Source organism: Glycine soja, chromosome 10, assembly GCF_004193775.1.
Source record: "Glycine soja cultivar W05 chromosome 10, ASM419377v2, whole genome shotgun sequence".
Classification (NCBI taxonomy): domain Eukaryota; kingdom Viridiplantae; phylum Streptophyta; class Magnoliopsida; order Fabales; family Fabaceae; genus Glycine; species Glycine soja.
Window position 1 is genome coordinate 30,776,855 of NC_041011.1, and position 16,938 is coordinate 30,793,792.

Below are 16,938 nucleotides of genomic sequence, written 5' to 3' on the forward strand. Positions count from 1 at the left end.
TGTATGATTAAGCATAAGAGTACGGCTATATTTTTATCAACATAATTAAGAAACTTACAATGTGCCATGTCATAAACTGCAAGAAGAAAAATCATAACTTGGAAAAAGAAAACACGTACCCACAAGAAAAACAAGTAAAGAAATATTAATTAGTAGTGTGGTTGTTAATATTATATAATTATTGTTATTATCGGAATAGCCTTATTAATTGTATAATTAAGGATGTAATTGCTATTTAATTTATCAGCATAAATGAGAAACTTGATTGATAATTTTGATGAGAAGAAGAATCTAACTAACATCTGAATATTGCGATGGAAGATTGATGATGGGCAAAAATATTTATATATTAAATATTTTTTATTTTATAAATTTTAATAATTTTAAAAAAATTCTTAACTAATTATATATAAAAAGTAATGTTAATGCAATTAATCAAGTAATACAAGTATTCAAGTATTCAAGTGATGAATAAAAAGGTTATGAGTTTAATTTCTATAATGTTAATGTAATTAATCAATTAATCAACTAATTATATAAATAAAAAGTTATGAGTTTAATTTCTATAAAAATATTTTTTTATAACTCTTGACTAATTTGGTTATTCTAAAAAATATGATGAATAAATATCTTAATTTAAAAATAAAAAAAATTAAAATTACGTATTTAAAATCATAAAAAATAAAAATTATAATTTAACTTAAAATAAAATATGCCTTATCACTAATATTTTCTTATCAATATATTCCATTCAAACTTAGGAAAAACTTATAGTAGCAGCCAACTAAGCATAAAAACTTGTAAGTTAAAATTTGAAAATAGAAATTATATATAGAAAAGAAAAAAATCATGTTTCTCAAACTAAATCGTCCTATTTTTGATTTCATCCTTTTTCCATTTTTATATTTTTTTAATAATTAATAAATAAATAAATAATAAATATCGGAAAGAGTGGAGCGGGAATAGAAATTCGAATTTCTCAGCTCTACTCACTCTCTCTCAAACGTTAACATTTTCAAATCTCTCTCTTTCTCTGTTCAGCGACATTTTCAAATCAATCTTCTTCTTCTTCTTCTCTCTCTCTGCAACTTCGGTTCAACAATGGGCGTTGAGAACTACCACGTCATCGAGCTCGTCGGCGAGGGTTCCTTCGGGAAAGTATACAAGGGAAGACGCAAGCACACGGGACAGGTACACCACTCTTCGAATTAGGGTTTTTCCGGTGAATCGCTCTTTTCCGATTACTATCTCACTTCTGATTTTATTCGATCTCTTAGACCGTCGCGATGAAGTTCATAATGAAGCACGGGAAGACCGAGAAGGATATTCATAATTTAAGACAAGAAATCGAGGTAATTCGTTCATTTCCTCACTGTTTTTATGCTCTTTGAATCTGTGCTCGCTGATTGTTGTGCATTTCTAGTTGTTAGAAATTTTGAGAACCGGTGGATACTGATTTTTTGTAGCTTGTTGTTTGTGACGTGGATTTCTATTTTTGCCACTAATGTCAAAAGTATTTTGAGTTTGGAACAAGCCATGCTGTCTGAGAGCTGTGATAATCAGGAGTTTGGAAGAAGCTTCTTGTTAATTGTTACTATTACTATTACTATTTTTCAATTTTAATAAGTATATCTGTTATTATTAATTATTGATATTATTATTATTGTTATTACCAATGTTCATAGACTATGGTTTTTCATTGAGAATGTCAAATCTGTTTCCTTGGGGAATTTGTGATTTATTTCTTTTGTAATATTGTACACTGGGCTGGGCATTAATTTTTGACTAATGTACTACACGCCTGTGGTTAAGTGATAGTTAAGACTTGAGGAAACATTAGGAGAATCCAGAAATCATTAGTATTTTTTTAAATGATTTGTTGTTGTAGGTCATTTGCTTAATTGATGTAAGTACCTGACTTTACCTAGTAGAATAAGTTTTTTTTTTTTTTTTTAATTATTGTTGTTGCTAATTATTATAATTAATTATTTATTAATTACTTATAAGTGTTTCTGCTGACTGGTGACATGTGACATTCATAAATTTTGCAGATCTTACGAAAGTTAAAGCATGGAAATATTATTCAAATGCTCGATTCCTTTGAAAGCCCGCAAGAATTTTGTGTTGTTACAGAATTTGCACAAGTAATCATCTGTATTTTCAGTTGACGGTTTGACTGTTACTTCTATATTTGAAAGTTAACACTTACCCCTTAATAGGTGATCCAATTATACTCAGCTATCTGATAGTGAAACAGGAAACTGTGAATTATTAGAGATGCTGTCAAGCTGATTATATTTTTTATTTTACAGGGTGAGCTATTTGAGATTCTTGAGGATGATAAGTGCCTTCCGGAAGAGCAAGTTCAAGCAATTGCAAAGCAATTGGTATTTCCTCTAAAACATCTTTGCTCTGTTTTTAATAGCATTTAGATGAAGAGATATGAAAATAAATCTTATTTTGGCAGAAGTTCATTTTTGGTTTGGATTATGCAGGTAAAAGCCTTACATTATTTGCATTCCAATCGGATCATCCATCGTGATATGAAGCCCCAAAATATTCTAATTGGTGCTGGATCTATTGTCAAGGTTGATTTAGCTGCTAGTTTGTTCACATGGTGAAACATACACTTAAAACATTTTTGTCTTATAGCTTGTGGCAGTAGAATTTTGCCACTAATCACTTTCTAGTGTCATGGTTTACATTATACACCAGTTAAAGCTTTGTTTCATTCAATAATAATCCAGTACACTTTTCCTATAACACACTTCCCTCCAAGAAGGCACTTTGTGCATGTTTGGTTCCATTTTTATAAGGGAAATAATTTTTTTTTTCAAAAATTTCTTAGGAAGCTGTAAAGAAAAAGCTTTTTTGACCCCATAATAAGCTAATTCAAACTTGCGCATTGCATCATTTTTATCCTACTGACTGATGATATGGCTTTCATTTATAATTTCCTGCAATCGAGTACATTTGGCAATGGTCTAATGACTGATGTTTTTTTTTTTTTTTTTGTGAATATCTTATAGCTTTGTGATTTTGGGTTTGCGCGTGCAATGTCCACAAATACAGTTGTTTTGCGATCTATAAAAGGTTTGGCTTATCAGAATTGATTTTGTTGCTTTTGGAATCTTAACTGTAGCAATGTAGCTGCTTGTACTTTGAGGATTTGTTCTACAGTCTGCATATATTTTGACATGGTATGTTTTACAGGAACTCCGTTGTACATGGCTCCAGAGCTTGTACGGGAACAACCATACAACCACACTGTAGATTTATGGTCTCTTGGTGTCATATTGTATGTTGAATCTCTCTCTATTTATCTTGGTCTAGTATTGAACTTTATCTTCAGTTGTACATTGTGGTTGTGGATGATTGTTGCTCATTTAAATTTGGCCTAATGCCTAATGTCTTTATAATAGATCCCTTTACAAGATTTAAATTGGCTATTTATATTTTGCAGAATATATTCATGGATGATAAATACAATTGCCACATGGATGAATTATGAGTGCCAATTTAGGTTCTTTAGATAATTGTATGAGGGTCCCCACACTAGCCTAAGTGTGAAAGGATATTTAGGGTAAAGGAAGAGGGGATGGATGTAATACCTGCCTTTTGTGTTTTATACTAAGTTAAAAGAGAGAGATGACTGCTATGAAGTTGTCCTAGGTGTTTCTTTTTTCTTTACCACTCTTACTTGGTTTCTCTTTTGAAAAATAAGCACCAGATTTGCCAAATTGTTCTTTCTGATTATGTAACTGAGCAGCACTTTTTTTTTTTTTCAATTTGAGGATGAGGGTAATTTCTCATTTTTCTTTCTTCTCCTTTCTATTTTCCATATCCTTATTCCATTTTTTGGATAGAACTTCTGGTTCCATTCTAGCAGCAGATACTTACCACAGCTTCTTGCTTGTAGTAGTCAACCATTCCTTTCCCTTACCCGTGTATAGTGTGAATATTCCGGACCTGTTGCACTTTCCAAGAGTGATCTGAATGATGACATTGTGTTACTAAATACTAATAGTTATGGTAGTGTGTTTTGTTGAACAACACTTTCTGACCCTCATTTTGCTTTGCTAGTCAGGAGTCACCTTAAGTTAAAGCCTATTTTTCATGCTTATAACAGGTATGAGTTATTTGTTGGCCAACCACCATTTTACACAAATTCTGTATATGCTCTCATCAGACACATTGTTAAGGTACATTTCTCAAACACATTACATTTGTTATGTAATCACAAATGTGTATGTGCTAGTACTGAAGGTTGGGCCTGATCACTAGTTCAATAATCCAGGATCCTGTTAAATATCCAGATTGCATGAGTCCCAATTTCAAAAGCTTTTTAAAGGGTTTGCTTAACAAGGTAGCTCATTTGTGAATATTTTCCCCTTTTTTATTGCTTTGTTGCTATATTTTACTTTAATCAACAATGAGATTTTAAATGCTTTGGTTTCTAAATTTATTTCAAGCAGGCACCAGAAAGTCGACTCACATGGCCGACTCTTCTTGAACATCCATTTGTTAAAGAAAGCTCTGATGAACTTGAGGCCAGGGTAGCTATATTAAACTGTGTTAGATTGTTCCTCAATGTGCAAGATGCTCATTGAAAATGTAACTTGGTTGATTTCTTAGTTAATTTAATAAAATATGGATTGGACTTCAGGAATTGCGAGAGATAAATGGTTCACACATGCACAGTGATGAAGCACGGGTGGTTGAAGGGAAAACCATTCAAACTCCGACAACAGGTTCAGCTACTTCTAGTACTGCAAGATGATAGTGCCTACCTTACTACTAGATATATTAATAAAGTACCATTTAAATAAGCCTATATCTTTTATTTTCTTTCTCTTAATTGTAATAATTTGTCTCACATGCAAAAACAATCACATGGCCGGTACAGAGGAGCATATTGCTTCACTGCTTCAGAGTGCTATTCAGTTAAATAGTCCTAACTTAGACAGAGCCAATACTTCAGTGCTTGATGAGTCCCTAGGATTTTCAAATCAAAATGTAGGAGAGTCAGGTAATTCTCTTGGCTTGGCATTTATTCAAATCAATCCATGTAACATACTGTGTAAACATAGAAACTTCTTGGCATTGATTCTATAGTTGCTTTGTATTGTTCCTTATACTAGAAAAAAGAATGCAGGAGATACCTTTACAAGATTGGCTTAGATAATTCCAAATAAATATCTAAGCTATAGCCTCCTGGAAATATTCAAATATGCGTTTTAAGATTGACTTAGATAATTCCAAATAAATATCAAAGTAATAGTCTCCTGGAAATTTTCACACATTTTATGCAGAGTTGCAGACATTAATGAGGAACAAATGTATGTTAGTTTTGTTTGCATCCATTTAGGGATTTTAGTGACTTGTTATTAGGTATGAAACTATGAAATTGGATTATAATTTTTATTCTATTAAATTTCTGAAATGAACTGTCAAATGTCTCCATTATTATTCTTTATTTACACAAACATCTGTAATATGAGATTGACGTAAATACTTCTGGGCAGGTTGCCAAAGATTGAACAGACTTGAAAATAACTCTCGCACAGTCAACGGTGCAAAACTAATTGGCCAAGATAATGAAGCATTGAAACATATTCTGCTACCACTGAAAAAATGGTCAAAAGGATCTCAAAATATTTGCAGGTAGATATGAACTGCATGCTTAAAACTTTTATTTTGCATATTGAATCCTCATGAATCTCATTAAATATTGAGTTGGTTTTAATATGCAGAAGCAGAACATTCTTTTTGACTTGGCATGGAGAAATGTCATGAATTTGTTATCCTTCTAGAGCTTCATTTTCTTGCCTTTCTGCTTAATGTACATGTTTTGCTCATAGTTTTAAATTTAATCACAGATATGCAACCCGCTTTCTCTTTGTTTCTCTCTCTCTCATTATGTAAACCATGTGTTCTCTGTTTCACTTCTTTGATGGCCTGCTTTCCAAGGTCAGAGTGACTCTTTAGCTACTTGAAATAACCTTAGTTTATATGTGTTGGGTAATTACTTTTATGTAACATTTCAGTTTTTTTTTTTTTTTTTTAAAATTCCTAGACCATTATCCACTAGTATGTAATGTGCTTGGCTCCTATCTTGTGCTGGCAGCACCTTGTTCTGTCATATATGTCTTCCTAAAATCTCTCTCGTGTTCTCACCTTGGGTTTTTTCTGTAGGGAATATTCTTATATAGTAAACGAGACAATGAGTTGTTGAAAGGTTTTATGTAATCTACTTTTTCTATTTTGATAATTATCTTCTTTGTTGAAGTTTGATGTGAAGGATGTTATATCCTCCACTTTGCACTGCCATGGTCTCTCAGGGAAGTTTTATTTTTCCTAAAACTAGAATAAACTAGTAAATGATGCAAACGTGCTAACTAATATTAGCACGATTCACTTGCAGAGTACTTCTGCATTACATAAACCTTTTTAAGTTTGCATTGTTTCTGATTAAATCATTGTTGTTATTTCCAAATTGTTATGCCAAAACAATTGTTTAGTGTTTTTTTGGCCTCTACTCTTCATGTAATTGTTTTCCTAAAAGAATCGGAGGTTACCTTTAGTGTAGTGTTCTATTCTTTCTTATTCTTCTGCATAAAAGTAAAATCAATAGGATTAATGGGTAGGTTTTTAACTTTTCATATCATATAATTATTTAAAATTGAAACCTCTTTTAGCATTTAAATTTCAATAATAATTGAATGACATGCTATTGTTTTTCTAGACCCTACCAAATAAATTTTCTTAATTATTTATCTATGAAGTCTAATCGCCTGTTAGCAATGTGCAGTGATCAAGATGTTCCTGAATCAAACCAGTCGTTGAGGATTCTCTCAAACCTAGTTGCAGCTGGTGCCTTCAGTTCTAGTGGACTAATAGATGAACTAATAAAAGAGCTCCTTGTGTTTACTGAATCTGTTATAGCCATGAAATCCTCTGAAGTTACTGACATGATGGCAAAGGTACATCACAAGCATTTAATGTATTTGTTTGTCTGTTTGTTTCTTTCAGAATTATAAACTGCTGTATTTTTTCCTATATGATTCGTTAAACATGCTTGGATAGTTTGATGTATGCTAGAATATCTCATAGTCTGTAAGGATATCTTAAAGATTTTTAGAATATAATTTATGTTGGAAAATCCACCTTAGTTGCAACCTCTTTGGGGTTGCCTGAAGTGCAACCTTGAGAGTGGTGGATTAGTCCCACATCAAGTAAAGATCAGTGTTGTCAATAATGAATCGTGAAAAGCTAAAAATCCGCTATAGAATATAGTGGATTGCGTCATGGGAAAATAGCAAAATCCGCATAGCGGTTGAAATAGAATATATATAAATTAAATATGTTTAAAAAAGCATGCTATATGCAAATAAAAAAAAGCTGGACAAATATTAACATAATATTTCCATCTAGGATCAGTGCTAGGAGGATTTGATGATCCCTCATTTGCCATACTGTGATTTTTTTAAAAATCAGAATAATAAGAAGGTTGGGACAAAAGAAGGGGGAGTAGTATTAAACAAAAGAAAGAAAAAAAGTTGTTACCTTAATTGTTAAAATATAAAGACTGGACGAAGAAGAAGGCTACGTGGTGACTAAGAAGGCTACATGGTGACAAATGAGAGGTTTTAGAATGCTCTGGACAAAGCTTACGTGAAGTAGAAATAGAATTGAAGTTAAGACTTTTTCTTCCTACATAATTCAAATCTCATATACACCATTCAATTTTTTTATTAATTCCAACATTGTCCTTTTTTACTTCCGCTTCTTCCTTCCTTTCGTTTTCAATTTCTTCTTACACCATTCAATTTCTTTTTACTTCGCTGAGCTCCTCCTTCCCTTGGCTCGTGGTGGTTTGTTACCTGCATTGTCGCAGTGGTTTGTTACCTGTGTTGCCTTCGTTGTCTTTATGGTGGGTGTTGTGGTGGCAATGACTGTCCGGAGGTAAGTTTTTTACATATCTAGGGAAAACCGATCCGTATATCCTATACGGATTGAGAATTTGTGTGAGCTATAGGTATCCAATTTCATTAGTTTTCCTTAGTTTGTCATTGAAATTGTTTTCTTTTTAATGTTTGGACAAAGATGAGTGAATATATGATAGCATTATGTTTGAAGAAATTAATATGAATGAAGACACGGGAGAGGAACTAGTTGTGGTTGAAAATATTGATTGTTCTGACGCATTCAATACTTCTCAGGTATTGATATGATTTTCTATTTGGTTAAAGTAAGTAAATGAATGTCCTAATAAAACTAAACATGCAATGTCCTTTTGTGTAGGTGTTTTGTACCGTAAGGACGCATTGCCATGGGCTTGTATTGTTGTGTATGATATTGGTTTTGTGGCTGTGATAGTGAGGTCTGACACATCAACTGGAAAGAGAGGAAGGACCTCATTTGTTTTAATTGGTTGCGAGAGGAGTGTAAAGTATAGAGTGTACAAGAAAGATTTAGTACTGACGATGACTAGCACTAGAAAATGTGGTTGTCCTTTTAAGCTGCGAATGAAACCAGTCCCGCGAGATGAAGGGTGGATGATCAACTTAAGATGAGACTCATAATCATGCATTGACTAAGTCATTGAGTAGACATTCATATGTTGGTTGACTAATTGAGGATGGGAAGATTATTCTTAGTGATATGACAAAATCAATGGTAAAATCAAAGGATATTCTTCTCATTTTGAAGGAGCAATATGCCAACAATTGTACAACAATGAAGCAAGTCTACAATGTAAGATATGCATATTGTTTTTCTATAAGAGACAGTAATACTGAAATACAAAAATTAATACTGACATACAACAATTAATAAAGACATCACGTATGTGGTCAACAAGCATTGGTATCAAGAGACTAATTGTTGTATTTCAGTATTACTGCCTCTTATGGAAGAACGATATGCATATCTTACGCAGATATGTAAAAAATTTACCTCTGGACAGTCGTTGCCACCGCAACACCCACCACACCGACGACAGAGGCAATGTAGGTAACAAACCACCACGAGCCAAGGGAAGGAGGAGCTCAACGAATTAAGAAGAAATTGAATGTTGTAAGAAGAAATTGAAAACAAAAAGAAGGAAGAAGAAAAAGTAAAAAAGGGCAATGTAAGGCTACTGTTGGGCCCTAGTGTGCATTTTGCATGCCCAAAACAACTGCAATCCGCACTGACCCGATTTTGCATCTGCTTCGACTCGGTTTCCTCTTTCAACAGTCAGCACGATGAACCCTAAACGTGCCGTTGCCGTCGATGCAGTTTCTCTCTGGATTCATCCTCGTCGGAAACTGACAACGCAATAGCCGCGACCCAATGTGGTTCCGTGACGTGTAAGGCGTCGACAATCGTGGAGTCCGCAACGCGACACCGTCACGATTCTGTTTTCTGCAAAACCTGCTATGCTATAGCATGATAGTGCCGTGATAGCTGCTATTTGACAACACTGCTAGAGATATGGCCAAATTAAAGTATATAGCAACTCTCACCTTACAAGCCGGTTTTGTAGGGTTGAGTTAGACATATAACCCACACTCAAAATATATTATTGAATCAATTATTTTGATAGTCATCTAATTAGGAAGCAATGTTAGTAATTGTTGAAGAAGCAATCTCATGAGTTGTCTCTAATTTCTTATGTTTCTTGATTTGTTTCCTTATTTAATTTATTTAGAGCTAGTAGTCTTATTTATTGCATTAGTGAGCTTGGGCTTATACTAGAAGACAACAATGTAATCTGATTAGTTAGTAATTGTTAGTATAAATTAGTCCTATAGCTTAGTGCTTTATACACATCGTATTTATTCTATCTCATACTAGAGAGGACTTTATACACTGTTTTCAACCTGCATATTAGAGGGGGCTTTTCCTTTTAGCAATGTTGAGTTCCCATAATGTGAACTCTTCGTGAATCTCCTCCCAAAATATCATCCTTCATAGACCACATTTTTTTAGGATTGCTTTTCTTTTAGTATGTATGGGGAAAATTGGGGTAGCACGTATTGTGGAAAAGATGGGAAATCCTGCATTAGTTGATTTGGGCATGTAGGGAAATAACTAGTAGACTATAGAAGCCCCAGTGTTGGAAAGCAACCTTAATTCTGGTCAGCTGTCACCCTTAGCCTGCTTTAGTTGTATCCTATCCGAGTTGGTTGCTAGTGTCTTGGAAAAGGGCTACCAATGGAAGGACTAACCAAAAAGGTTTTGTGAAGCGTTGGATAGTGCAACTGCTGAGACATCAGCTCTCGGGGTTTAGATCCTGCATGACTAGAAATATAGCCAATGTAGTCCTAATAAGTTTCAAGCAGTCTTCACTTTACAATCTAGTTTTGTGGGGTCGAATTAGGCCTTAAGTCCAAATTCTAAGACCTTGCAAGGAGAGTAAGATTAGATGCCGGCACAGTTCAATAGTTAGTGGTAGAGGGAGAATTAGGAAAACTTCAGGTCCAACCATTGAAGTAGGATATAGATTCAAATGGGTTGCCATTAGAGATGATTTTATAGCACATTTATTTTTAGCATGCATAAACCTCAGTACATGCATTAAACTTGATTCTCTTTGATTAATCAAGCATTAAACTGGGTTTGTCTATTTTGTGCAGGGTTTCTCCATCACTAAAATTTTGCTAGATAATGGTGGAAGTTTCACTTCAAGCTCTTATGTAAGTCACTGGGTTGAATTTGTTGAGATCTATTCTCAGGTAACAATCTTCCTATCATGTAAATTCACATCTCGTAATGCAAATTTATATGGAGATCTATCAAGTAATGACCTTTTATCCATACCTATCATACACTAGAAACATTTTGTATAACTTCGATGCAAAAGCTCTTGATAATTGTGTATTTCTTACATGTTTTTAGTACTTAGTATTATACGTATTTGCAGGTTGTAACTTCAAATAATGATGCATCTGGAAGAGTTCTGTATGAATCTAGTGCCTGCATTACAGTCATGCTATCTAGAGTTGCTCAGGTGCTTAGATCATCTCCTAAAATTTCAGGCCAAGAGAAACTGAATGAAACTGCTTACAGAATTTTAGAGCATTCAAAAACAACTGGTTTAGTAGACCATTTGTGTCTGTGTTTAGCCACTTCAGGATCGAGTCTTATTACAGGTTCTTCCAATATGCTACGGGCTGCTTCTGAAGCATGCAAAGCTGTCTGGTCTTTGATTAATGCACTGGATATACTTTTTATGAAAAAAAGTGCCATTCTGTTTCCCATTAATGCTTTGCGGAGTCATTCTTTGCATAGGATGGAAGTTGTGCATTATGAGCAAGATCTCTTGCATAAAGCTGATTCGACTAAAGTTGTTGATGCAATGACAAGAGCATTCCTGAGATCTAAAACTGTTCTGGTTGCTGTTTACTATTGTTTTCACCAAGGACTTGAATCTGCAATGAATTGTGGTCTTCAGGTAATTGTGGTTTACCCCTTGCCCTTTATGCATATTCCTTCTATGGCAACAAGTTTTATGCATGTTTTATGTTGGATAGGTAAAGTAGATCAATCTGATATCCTTTGCTGTTCTCCTTATGAAGTTGTAGCACTTGTTATTTGGACAAAACTTGTGGTTGTAGTTATGCCAGAGTTGAAGGTGATTTAAATTGTTATATTCTGTTTTTTCAGCTTTTATCAAGGTGCTGTCTACATAATGGAATTGTTCCTGCTCTCCTTTGTGGTCTTCCCAGTTCCCTTCCCGTGACTACTGTTGTTAGTGGTGGCGGTGATGGAACTATTGTTTCAGAAGTTTTCACTGTTTTATCATTATGCAGTTCCTCTGTTAACAAAGACACACAAAGTGTAGAACCAAGTAATGCCAAGTGCAAATTAACAAATCCTTCTGCTCTGGTTCGTCATTCATGTCTCCTTGTTGCAGTAATTGCTCAGTGTTTGAAGTCATCTGGAAGAAATTCAGCAATTTTTATGCTCACTACCTCACCAAAGAAGCAGTTTGCTCGACTATCAGTGCTTGCTCACCAAATTTCTTCTGATGATAAAATAAAAGCCTCTATTGAGCCTCAAAGTGCATCAGCCATGTTGGCTCTGGCATCCATTCTATCCCTCGAATCTGGGGCTTTGGTTGAGTCTCCAATATCTGAAATTGCTATGCCTTTAATTCCTCGAACTTCTACACTAAGTGACCATCTTAAATTTTCATCTAGCAATGTAAATGAATTGGACCCTTGCAACATCAGTGGGAAGTTCTCATATTGGCAAGGGGTAAGAGATGGGTTTGTTGGTCTTTTAGATTCCAGACTCAAGTGGGGAGGACCATTAGCTGTTCAACAGTTGTGTGCAAGTGGCACTCCTCTACTTCTTATGGGCCTATTAGGCAATGATGTCTTAAATGCTTCTCATGGAAATGACCATGTAAATGATAGAGTTGGATTGTCTCCTATTGGTGTTGTATGGACAATTTCATCATTATGTCATTGTCTTTCTGGTGGTGCTTTGACTTATCGTCAAATTTTGATTAGGAATGAACATATTAAGCTCTTTTCCAACTTGATATGTGATGTTCATATGAAGTTGGTAAAATGTTGGATCGGACCTGGTGGAGGGAGAGCAGGAGTCAGAGATCTAATAAATGGAGTGATAGATCTCTTAGCATTTCCTTTTGTTGCTCTGCAAAATGCGCCTGGCTTGCCATCTGCCACTGCTTCTGTCAGCAGTGGGTTTCTTCTTAATATTGGCTCTCCTGGTCAGAGAGTATGCATGGAAGATAAGGGTATAGTTAAGGCAATTGAAGAAGACATGGGAAAATATATTAAGATTCTTGTAGAGGTAAATTTTTTATTGTATCATTTTGGTAAATTTTATTGGAGACCAGGAAGCTTCAAGCAAATATCATTGTATCATGCGATAATGAGATATCATTGCATCATGTGATAATAAGATGTCCCTGCATGTCACTGCTAGTCTACTCTGGTTCATCAATTATTGTTTCTGTGCAGAAAATTCTTTTGTTGGTTTTACTTTGTTAACATTTTCTATTAGTGCCTACTATTTATATTTTTCACTTGATTACCTGCTGACTTGCAATGTTTTTAACTTTATTGCTCAAAATGATATCCTTATTAATTGGTTTGAACTTTTCAGGTGGGTGTGCCTGGTATTATCCTTCGATGCCTAGATCATATGGATTTGAATGATTTGGGCAGGCCTGTTGCCTTTATGGCTAAAATGGTATGCCACCGACCTTTAGCAATCCAACTTGTGAGTAAAGGTCTTCTGGATCCAAATAGTATGAGGAAGTTGTTTGACTGTTCGGCCCCAAAAGAGGTCAAATTGGATGCTCTTATGATTATTTCTGATCTTGCTCGCATGGACAAGGTTTGTTTTCATCATCAAATGATTTTATGTGAATGCAAATATCAAAGTTGGTCAGTTTACTTTATTATTTCTGTTCAGTTTACCAAGGGTGTGGTGGATACACATAAAAGAAATTGATAGATAGGTGGAGATATTGCATGCCATGCATAAAAGAAATTTATAGATAGTTGGAGATACTTTAGTAACTGCATGTATTTTTGTGTTAAAAAAATAAAATCCTTTTTTTGCTTATTTGGTATTCCACAGATGTTGCCATTCTCAATTTAATCCTCTAAGGATATATTTAGTTTTTATGAATTCATTGAAATTTCAGACTTTCTAGAGCCTAATGGCTTCATTTGATCCTTAAAGCCAAACCAATTTTGGGCGATGTAACCGGTATTTGTTTCAGCAATGTCACTTTGATTTCAGTTGATTGTAGTTTTACTTAGAACAAATATATATTTGTGATTTCTGGTCACCCATGCATAGGACAGCTTGAGTTGTGTTTTTATTTTGGACATTCTTTTTTTGTTGGTGAATGGACACAATTAAGTTCTGTGTATTTTACATTTGGGATATTCCTTAATTATTTTTCGAAAAATCATTATTGTCTGTTTTATGGTGTTCAGGGATTCTATGAGTACATTAAAGGTGCTTCTATTTTGGAGTTCTTGAAAGATTTTCTTTCACACGAGGATCCCAATATGCGTGCTAAAGCTTGCAGTGCTCTTGGAAACATGTGTCGTCATAGTGCCTATTTTTATAGTTCACTTGTAAGTATTAAAAATAATGGTATTTGCCCTCGGAGTACTTTATAAACATAACGAAAATTAAAAAGGAAGAAACAATGATATTTCGTTTGATGAAAGCTACTTCCTGAACTTTTCATGATTTATCCTACCTCAGCTTTTTTCTCTTCCTGTTTATATTTTTTAGTTTGCTGTTAAGCAATTATTCCTTTTTCAATCCCTAGATATATACAACTTTGTAAACTAGATTTATACTGCGGCTGTTATCTGTAAGGAAAAATAAGTCTTCCTTTCTGGATGACAGAGTACATATTATATTAAAATTTCTGATACTCAGTAAAAATGTGAAAAAACAATAAGTGATACTCTGCTTTCTTCTTTTCTCCTATTTTGAATTCTCTTATTTACAATTGGGATTTCCAGGCAAGACATCAAATTGTTGGTATCCTTATTGAAAGATGTTCTGATCCAGACAAACGAACACGGAAATTCGCTTGTTTTGCTGTAAGTTTTGTCCATCCCACTACTGAAGCCAAATTCTTGATATTGAACATGTTATTCATATTTATTTCTTAATACAGTGATTTATTTATTTAGGCTTTAGAAGATTGTTGTGGGATATGATTTCCCAAAGATATTAACGTGAACATAAAATATAAGATGCAGTCTACTAGTTATTAATAGTTTAATTGTCAATTTACAGAGATGTGTCTAGCACAAATTTGTCCTTCCTGTTTTTAGAACTGATGTCATCATGCTTATGCCTTTATATATATGCCACATTTTCTTCTTTTCTCACCTCTATTTTAATCTGTGGTACCATACCTGAACTCAGATTGGAAATGCGGCCTACCACAATGACTTGTTGTATGAAGAGCTGAGGAGATCGATTCCTCAACTGGCAAATTTGTTACAAATGGCAGAGGAAGATAAGACTAAGGCAAATGCAGCAGGTGCACTTAGCAATCTGGTTCGCAACTCTGACAAGCTTTGTGAAGACATCGTGTGTAAAGGAGCGGTTCAGGTTAATGCATACTGCATTTTTTTAAATATTGTGAAAGTTTCTATTTACGCAGCCAAGCTTACACTGTTATACCTATTTTCACAACTGCATAATTAAATTTAGTCAAATTTACTTTAGAATTTTGCATAAAGTACTCCAGTTTTGTTTAGAGTTTAAATTGCTCACATAAACTTCATTTTTTATATTTTCAAAATTTACTTTAAATGTTTTAATAAATTGTGAAAAACTTAAATAGTTCTTAAAATGTGGGTTTGAGCCTCTTAACCTCAAAAGTTAACTTATAGGGTGAGGCTTGTCCTTCACTTATATACTCATTCTATCTTGGCCTTATCTCTAGCCGATATGAGACTTATGTTTTCTCCCAATAGTTTTAAAATGAAAAATAATTGTAAAAAATAGAAATTTATAACTTAATTCAAATTTTAAGAATATACTTTAAATAATTTACTTATTTCGAAACTTTTGATTTCCATTTCATGGCTTTTGGGAAGATGAAAGTCTCTATGGCTATATTCTCATTCACAAAAAAAGAAAAAAAAGGTAGCATTCTGATATTAATCATGCAGCGGCCACACCCGAGCAAAAATGTACAAGGAAGCAGAATAGCAGTAGTTGGACATGACTAATACCTTTAACAATCAGTCCCGGTAGCTAGAGCTTTTAGTTAGTTGATTAGAATAACAGTAGCTGAGAATGTGATGATGAGAATGAAAATTTGCAATCTGAAAATCAGTGAACTGAGAGGAATCTTTGTCTGGATTCTAGTCCATGTCTTGATAAGTGTTCATATCAAATCCACTGTAAGTATTGTATCTCCAAACACTTGACTCATTTTGTCAACATTTTAGAGATGAAAATAATCTAATGCATGAAGCTTGTCACGATGATTCAAGGGGGATTTGCAAATTCTATTTTGTTTCCACTTTCCATTGATGATCATATATCATAAGAAATTAGTTCTTTGTTTACATTCAAGTTTTGATTTGTTTACAACTATCAATTATAAATTTTTTTACTGGTCCTTGTGATAATACTTCAACTGCTAGCTATGATTTTAACTAATTTTTCTGTATGCCTTGTGATTATTATTCTCCTTTGCAGTCTCTGCTGAAACTAATTTCCGATTGTGCGGTATCAGCGCTAAATCCAAGTAGAAATGATTCAGGAAATGAATCTCCTCTAAAGATAGCTCTCTTTTCCCTAGCAAAGATGTGTGCACATCCATTGTGCAGACAGTTCATCCGTTCATCACCATTGTTCCCTGTGATTGGAAGGCTTCAGCAGTCTCCAGAATCATCCATTGCCAAATATGCTTCTGCGATCATTAGCAAAGTTGCTGAACCTTGAACATTTTAAGAGTACTTCAAAGTTGTGCCACTGTTTTCGTGACTTCCACTGAAGTCATTATTCTCTTTCTACAATGCTTCTTGAATCGTAAGGACATTGTAACACTGCAAATTAGTGAATTTGTCTAGTCATGTCTTGTTGTAGCCATAGCAAAGAAAAAAGTCATCTTTAGTATGTGAGATGAAACGTTTAATATGTAAAATATGTCCATGTTAATATATTGTAATGTTTTTTTCCCTTAATTGCTTGTCTTCTTTTAGGCTATTCGCTTAATTTCGTTTTTTTATAACCAAAACAACCAGCTTATCTATTATGTTGATTTAGTCATTCCATGATTTGCACATTTTAGTTTTTAACTTTTTTATTTTAATTTTTTTATAATAATAAAATATATCTGGATAAATATCATTATTCATAAGTAAAAACAAAAACAAAAACAATGACCCTAAATTTATTTAAACTAGTATGGTGTGCCTG

The 16,938-nt window shown here is 33.9% G+C and overlaps 1 protein-coding gene across 2 annotated transcripts; it reads left to right on the top strand.

The window, feature by feature from the left end:
• Positions 1-988: 988 nt before the first annotated feature.
• LOC114372503 (serine/threonine-protein kinase TIO-like) lies at positions 989-16,734 on the top strand. Of its 2 annotated transcripts, XM_028330087.1 has the most exons (22): positions 989-1,191; positions 1,278-1,352; positions 2,052-2,144; positions 2,313-2,387; positions 2,496-2,588; positions 3,030-3,093; positions 3,214-3,298; positions 4,130-4,202; positions 4,298-4,366; positions 4,476-4,556; positions 4,667-4,751; positions 4,907-5,029; positions 5,526-5,664; positions 6,812-6,983; positions 10,623-10,721; positions 10,910-11,440; positions 11,653-12,810; positions 13,126-13,359; positions 13,971-14,114; positions 14,514-14,594; positions 14,926-15,114; positions 16,216-16,734. In XM_028330087.1, exons 1-22 carry the CDS (start codon positions 1,102-1,104, stop codon positions 16,459-16,461), a joined length of 3,999 nt encoding a protein of 1,332 aa, XP_028185888.1. In that variant the 5' UTR covers positions 989-1,101; the 3' UTR covers positions 16,462-16,734. The 2 variants fall into 2 exon arrangements, with proteins under 2 accessions (XP_028185888.1, XP_028185889.1); XM_028330088.1 differs by lacking the exon at positions 4,907-5,029.
• Positions 16,735-16,938: the final 204 nt, after the last annotated feature.

Excerpts from the sequence above, each read along its gene's own strand:
- LOC114372503 (XM_028330087.1), top strand. The coding sequence starts at position 1,102 with ATGGGCGTTGAGAACTACCACGTCATCGAGCTCGTCGGCGAGGGTTCC. Across the intron at positions 2,589-3,029 it reads GTGCTGGATCTATTGTCAAG|CTTTGTGATTTTGGGTTTGC; the intron begins GTTGATTTAGCT and ends AATATCTTATAG. Across the intron at positions 3,299-4,129 it reads TGGTCTCTTGGTGTCATATT|GTATGAGTTATTTGTTGGCC; the intron begins GTATGTTGAATC and ends TGCTTATAACAG.